The 7987-nt window shown below is 47.5% G+C and overlaps 1 protein-coding gene across 1 annotated transcript in view; it reads right to left on the minus strand.

Moving 5' to 3' along the window:
- gstt2 (glutathione S-transferase theta 2) overlaps positions 1-7987 on the minus strand; it is a 142109-nt gene that overhangs the window by 247 nt on the left and 133875 nt on the right. Inside the window, exons 2-4 of the mRNA XM_061893722.1 lie at positions 2130-2217; positions 280-430; positions 44-220 (exon numbers count right to left, since the gene is read on the minus strand). Coding sequence (XP_061749706.1) covers positions 44-220; positions 280-430; positions 2130-2217 — 416 coding nt within the window. The remainder of the gene's footprint in view (positions 1-43; positions 221-279; positions 431-2129; positions 2218-7987) is intronic.

The following is a 7987-nucleotide window of genomic DNA, read 5'->3' on the forward strand; positions in this document are numbered from 1 at the left end:
TGGTTAATGAAGGGGGCGGGGCTTATGAGGAGCTCAGTCTGACCTGCATGAGCTCGCAGGCGGCGAGCAGGTCCGCCAGCGTGATGTCATCGCCGCACAGGAAGGGCTGTCTCCGCAGGAACATGGACTCCAGCAGGTCCAGCGTGGCGTCCAGCTGGGACAAGGCGCGGGACAACAGCGCCTGGTCCACGCCAGAAGCGGTGCGGGTGGGGATGAGGACCTGGCGAGACAAGGTGGTCAGTCAGCAGGGGCGGTGGAGGCGTGGCTTGTGGTCCGCACCTCCAGCAGGAAGACTTTGGCGGCGTGCGCTCGAGTGTTGGTGTGATGCCACGCCGTGTACTCCTCCACTCGGGCCCGCCTCTCTGGTTGCCGTGGATACCAGTGCTCGGCAACCTCGTACTTGCTGCACAGGTACTTCAAGATGGCGGCACTGCAACACACACACACTTTAGTGGTACACACACACACACTTTAGTGGTACACACACACACACACTTTAGTGGTACACACACACACACTTTAGTGGTACACACACACACACACACTTTAGTGGTACACACACACACTTTAGTGGTACACACACACACTTTAGTGGTACACACACACACTTTAGTGGTACACACACACACTAGTGGCACACACACACTTTAGTGGTACACACACACACTTTAGTGGTACACACACACACTTTAGTGGTACACACACACACTTTAGTGGTACACACACACACTTTAGTGGTACACACACACACTTTAGTGGTACACACACACACTAGTGGTACACACACACTTTAGTGGTACACACACACACTTTAGTAGTACACACACACACACTTTAGTGGTACACACACACACTTTAGTGGTACACACACACACTTTAGTTGTACACACACACTTTAGTGGTACACACACACACTTTAGTGGTACACACACTTTATTAGTACACACACTTTAGTAGTACACACACACACACTTTACTACTACACACACTTACTTTTCTAGTACACACACTATTAGTACACACACTCTTTATTGTACACACTCTTTATTAGTACACACACTTTCTTTATTAGTACACACTTAGTTTATTACATGCACACTTTTATTAGTACACGCTTTATTACGTGCACACTTTGTTCATTAGGACACACTTTGTTTATTACATGCACACTTTGTTTATTGCATGCACACTTTGTTCATTAGTGCACACATTTTATTACACACACACACACTTTGTTTATTACATGCACACTTTGTTCATTAGTACACACTTATTACATGCACACTTTGTTCATTAGTACACAATTATTACATGCACACTATTACGTGCACACTGTTCATTAGTACACACTTTGTTTATTACATGCACACTTTCTTCATTAGTACACACTTTGTTTATTACATGCACACTATGTGCACACTGTTCATTAGTACACACTTTGTATATTACATGCACACTTTCTTCATTAGTACACACTTTGTTAATTACATGCACACTTTGTTCATTAGTACACACTTTTTTTATTACATGCACACTTTGTTCATTAGTACACACTTTGTTCATTAGTACACACTTTGTTTATTACATGCACACTTTTTTTATTACATGCACACTTTGTTCATTAGTACACACTTTGTTCATTAGTACACACTTTGTTTATTACATGCACACTATTACTTGCACACTTTGTTCATTAGTACTCACTTTGTTTATTACGTGCACACTTTGTTCATTAGTACACACTTTGTTCATTAGTACACACTTTATTACATGCACACTTTGTTTATTACATACACACTTTGTTCATTAGTACACTTTTTTATTACATGCACACTTTGTTTATTGCACACACACTCTGTTTATTTACTACACACTCTTTATCAATTTATGTGCTTCCAAATCATTTAATGTGGCCTGCGATGTTTTTTTTATGTGTTGTCACATTATTTAAAGTGGCCTGCATGTCATTTAACATGAATTTAAGTGGCCTTCTGGGGCCGCAATTATTGTGATGGGGCCCCTCTGTTCAAACTAATGTGATACCCTTGGTTTGGTGTGTGTGTGTGTGTGTGTGTGTGTGTGTGTGTGTGTGTGTGTGTGTGTGTGTGTGTGTGTGTGTGTGTGTGTACCTCTCAGTGAGCACAAAGCCGTCGACTTCTATGACAGGAACTTTCTGCACGGGGTTGATGTCGGTGAAGTGTGCACTCTGTTGTTCTCCTGCACGACAACACAACTACTTGACTACACAACAGGTGTCGGTGAAGTGTGCACTCTGCTGTTCTCCTGCACGACAACACAACTACTTGACTACACAACAGGGTGTCGGTGAAGTGTGCACTCTGCTGTTCTCCTGCACGACAACACAACTACTTGACTACACAACAGGTGTCGGTGAAGTGTGCACTCTGCTGTTCTCCTGCACGACAACACAACTACTTGACTACACAACAGGTGTCGGTGAAGTGTGCACTCTGCTGTTCTCCTGCACAACAACACAACTACTTGACTACACAACAGGTGTCGGTGAAGTGTGCACTCTGCTGTTCTCCTGCACGACAACACAACTACTTGACTACACAACAGGTGTCGGTGAAGTGTGCACTCTGCTGTTCTCCTGCACGACAACACAACTACTTGACTACACAACAGGTGTCGGTGAAGTGTGCACTCTGCTGTTCTCCTGCACGACAACACAACTACTTGACTACACAACAGGTGTCGGTGAAGTGTGCACTCTGCTGTTCTCCTGCACGACAACACAACTACTTGACTACACAACAGGTGTCGGTGAAGTGTGCACTCTGCTGTTCTCCTGCACGACAACACAACTACTTGACTACACAACAGGTGTCGGTGAAGTGTGCACTCTGCTGTTCTCCTGCACAACAACACAACTACTTGACTACACAACAGGTGTCGGTGAAGTGTGCACTCTGCTGTTCTCCTGCACGACAACACAACTACTTGACTACACAACAGGTGTCGGTGAAGTGTGCACTCTGCTGTTCTCCTGCACGACAACACAACTACTTGACTACACAACAAGTGTCGGTGAAGTGTGCACTCTGTTGTTCTCCTGCACAACAACACAACTACTTGACTACACAACAGGTGTCGGTGAAGTGTGCACTCTGCTGTTCTCCTGCACGACAACACAACTACTTGACTACACAACAGGTGTCGGTGAAGTGTGCACTCTGCTGTTCTCCTGCACGACAACACAACTACTTGACTACACAACAGGTGTCGGTGAAGTGTGCACTCTGCTGTTCTCCTGCACGACAACACAACTACTTGACTACACAACAGGTGTCGGTGAAGTGTGCACTCTGCTGTTCTCCTGCACAACAACACAACTACTTGACTACACAACAGGTGTGGGTGAAGTGTGCACTCTGCTGTTCTCCTGCACAACAACACAACTACTTGACTACACAACAGGTGTGGGTGAAGTGTGCACTCTGCTGTTCTCCTGCACGACAACACAACTACTTGACTACACAACAGGTGTCGGTGAAGTGTGCACTCTGCTGTTCTCCTGCACGACAACACAACTACTTGACTACACAACAGGTGTCGGTGAAGTGTGCACTCTGCTGTTCTCCTGCACGACAACACAACTACTTGACTACACAACAGGTGTCGGTGAAGTGTGCACTCTGCTGTTCTCCTGCACAACAACACAACTACTTGACTACACAACAGGTGTCGGTGAAGTGTGCACTCTGCTGTTCTCCTGCACAACAACACAACTACTTGACTACACAACAGGTGTCGGTGAAGTGTGCACTCTGCTGTTCTCCTGCACGACAACACAACTACTTGACTACACAACAGGTGTCGGTGAAGTGTGCACTCTGCTGTTCTCCTGCACGACAACACAACTACTTGACTACACAACAGGTGTCGGTGAAGTGTGCACTCTGCTGTTCTCCTGCACGACAACACAACTACTTGACTACACAACAGGTGTCGGTGAAGTGTGCACTCTGCTGTTCTCCTGCACGACAACACAACTACTTGACTACACAACAGGTGTCGGTGAAGTGTGCACTCTGCTGTTCTCCTGCACGACAACACAACTACTTGACTACACAACAGGTGTCGGTGAAGTGTGCACTCTGCTGTTCTCCTGCACAACAACACAACTACTTGACTACACAACAGGTGTCGGTGAAGTGTGCACTCTGCTGTTCTCCTGCACGACAACACAACTACTTGACTACACAACAGGTGTCGGTGAAGTGTGCACTCTGCTGTTCTCCTGCACGACAACACAACTACTTGACTACACAACAAGTGTCGGTGAAGTGTGCACTCTGTTGTTCTCCTGCACAACAACACAACTACTTGACTACACAACAGGTGTCGGTGAAGTGTGCACTCTGCTGTTCTCCTGCACGACAACACAACTACTTGACTACACAACAGGTGTCGGTGAAGTGTGCACTCTGCTGTTCTCCTGCACGACAACACAACTACTTGACTACACAACAGGTGTCGGTGAAGTGTGCACTCTGCTGTTCTCCTGCACGACAACACAACTACTTGACTACACAACAGGTGTCGGTGAAGTGTGCACTCTGCTGTTCTCCTGCACAACAACACAACTACTTGACTACACAACAGGTGTGGGTGAAGTGTGCACTCTGCTGTTCTCCTGCACAACAACACAACTACTTGACTACACAACAGGTGTGGGTGAAGTGTGCACTCTGCTGTTCTCCTGCACGACAACACAACTACTTGACTACACAACAGGTGTCGGTGAAGTGTGCACTCTGCTGTTCTCCTGCACGACAACACAACTACTTGACTACACAACAGGTGTCGGTGAAGTGTGCACTCTGTTGTTCTCCTGCACGACAACACAACTACTTGACTACACAACAGGTGTCGGTGAAGTGTGCACTCTGCTGTTCTCCTGCACGACAACACAACTACTTGACTACACAACAGGTGTCGGTGAAGTGTGCACTCTGCTGTTCTCCTGCACGACAACACAACTACTTGACTACACAACAGGTGTCGGTGAAGTGTGCACTCTGCTGTTCTCCTGCACGACAACACAACTACTTGACTACACAACAGGTGTCGGTGAAGTGTGCACTCTGCTGTTCTCCTGCACAACAACACAACTACTTGACTACACAACAGGTGTCGGTGAAGTGTGCACTCTGCTGTTCTCCTGCACGACAACACAACTACTTGACTACACAACAGGTGTCGGTGAAGTGTGCACTCTGCTGTTCTCCTGCACGACAACACAACTACTTGACTACACAACAGGTGTCGGTGAAGTGTGCACTCTGCTGTTCTCCTGCACGACAACACAACTACTTGACTACACAACAGGTGTCGGTGAAGTGTGCACTCTGCTGTTCTCCTGCACGACAACACAACTACTTGACTACACAACAGGTGTCGGTGAAGTGTGCACTCTGCTGTTCTCCTGCACGACAACACAACTACTTGACTACACAACAGGTGTCGGTGAAGTGTGCACTCTGCTGTTCTCCTGCACAACAACACAACTACTTGACTACACAACAGGTGTCGGTGAAGTGTGCACTCTGCTGTTCTCCTGCACGACAACACAACTACTTGACTACACAACAGGTGTCGGTGAAGTGTGCACTCTGCTGTTCTCCTGCACGACAACACAACTACTTGACTACACAACAAGTGTCGGTGAAGTGTGCACTCTGTTGTTCTCCTGCACAACAACACAACTACTTGACTACACAACAGGTGTCGGTGAAGTGTGCACTCTGCTGTTCTCCTGCACGACAACACAACTACTTGACTACACAACAGGTGTCGGTGAAGTGTGCACTCTGCTGTTCTCCTGCACGACAACACAACTACTTGACTACACAACAGGTGTCGGTGAAGTGTGCACTCTGCTGTTCTCCTGCACGACAACACAACTACTTGACTACACAACAGGTGTCGGTGAAGTGTGCACTCTGCTGTTCTCCTGCACAACAACACAACTACTTGACTACACAACAGGTGTGGTGAAGTGTGCACTCTGCTGTTCTCCTGCACAACAACACAACTACTTGACTACACAACAGGTGTGGGTGAAGTGTGCACTCTGCTGTTCTCCTGCACGACAACACAACTACTTGACTACACAACAGGTGTCGGTGAAGTGTGCACTCTGCTGTTCTCCTGCACGACAACACAACTACTTGACTACACAACAGGTGTCGGTGAAGTGTGCACTCTGCTGTTCTCCTGCACGACAACACAACTACTTGACTACACAACAGGTGTCGGTGAAGTGTGCACTCTGCTGTTCTCCTGCACAACAACACAACTACTTGACTACACAACAGGTGTCGGTGAAGTGTGCACTCTGCTGTTCTCCTGCACAACAACACAACTACTTGACTACACAACAGGTGTCGGTGAAGTGTGCACTCTGCTGTTCTCCTGCACGACAACACAACTACTTGACTACACAACAGGTGTCGGTGAAGTGTGCACTCTGCTGTTCTCCTGCACGACAACACAACTACTTGACTACACAACAGGTGTCGGTGAAGTGTGCACTCTGCTGTTCTCCTGCACGACAACACAACTACTTGACTACACAACAGGTGTCGGTGAAGTGTGCACTCTGCTGTTCTCCTGCACGACAACACAACTACTTGACTACACAACAGGTGTCGGTGAAGTGTGCACTCTGCTGTTCTCCTGCACAACAACACAACTACTTGACTACACAACAGGTGTCGGTGAAGTGTGCACTCTGCTGTTCTCCTGCACGACAACACAACTACTTGACTACACAACAGGTGTCGGTGAAGTGTGCACTCTGCTGTTCTCCTGCACGACAACACAACTACTTGACTACACAACAAGGTGTCGGTGAAGTGTGCACTCTGTTGTTCTCCTGCACAACAACACAACTACTTGACTACACAACAGGTGTCGGTGAAGTGTGCACTCTGCTGTTCTCCTGCACGACAACACAACTACTTGACTACACAACAGGTGTCGGTGAAGTGTGCACTCTGCTGTTCTCCTGCACGACAACACAACTACTTGACTACACAACAGGTGTCGGTGAAGTGTGCACTCTGCTGTTCTCCTGCACGACAACACAACTACTTGACTACACAACAGGTGTCGGTGAAGTGTGCACTCTGCTGTTCTCCTGCACAACAACACAACTACTTGACTACACAACAGGTGTGGGTGAAGTGTGCACTCTGCTGTTCTCCTGCACAACAACACAACTACTTGACTACACAACAGGTGTGGGTGAAGTGTGCACTCTGCTGTTCTCCTGCACGACAACACAACTACTTGACTACACAACAGGTGTCGGTGAAGTGTGCACTCTGCTGTTCTCCTGCACGACAACACAACTACTTGACTACACAACAGGTGTCGGTGAAGTGTGCACTCTGCTGTTCTCCTGCACGACAACACAACTACTTGACTACACAACAGGTGTCGGTGAAGTGTGCACTCTGCTGTTCTCCTGCACAACAACACAACTACTTGACTACACAACAGGTGTCGGTGAAGTGTGCACTCTGCTGTTCTCCTGCACAACAACACAACTACTTGACTACACAACAGGTGTCGGTGAAGTGTGCACTCTGCTGTTCTCCTGCACGACAACACAACTACTTGACTACACAACAGGTGTCGGTGAAGTGTGCACTCTGCTGTTCTCCTGCACAACAACACAACTACTTGACTACACAACAGGTGTCGGTGAAGTGTGCACTCTGCTGTTCTCCTGCACAACAACACAACTACTTGACTACACAACAGGTGTCGGTGAAGTGTGCACTCTGCTGTTCTCCTGCACGACAACACAACTACTTGACTACACAACAGGTGTCGGTGAAGTGTGCACTCTGCTGTTCTCCTGCACGACAACACAACTACTTGACTACACAACAGGTGTCGGTGAAGTGTGCACTCTGCTGTTCTCCTGCACGACAACACAACTACTTGACTA

The sequence above is a fragment of the Nerophis ophidion genome, linkage group LG01 (genome assembly GCF_033978795.1).
Source record: "Nerophis ophidion isolate RoL-2023_Sa linkage group LG01, RoL_Noph_v1.0, whole genome shotgun sequence".
Classification (NCBI taxonomy): domain Eukaryota; kingdom Metazoa; phylum Chordata; class Actinopteri; order Syngnathiformes; family Syngnathidae; genus Nerophis; species Nerophis ophidion.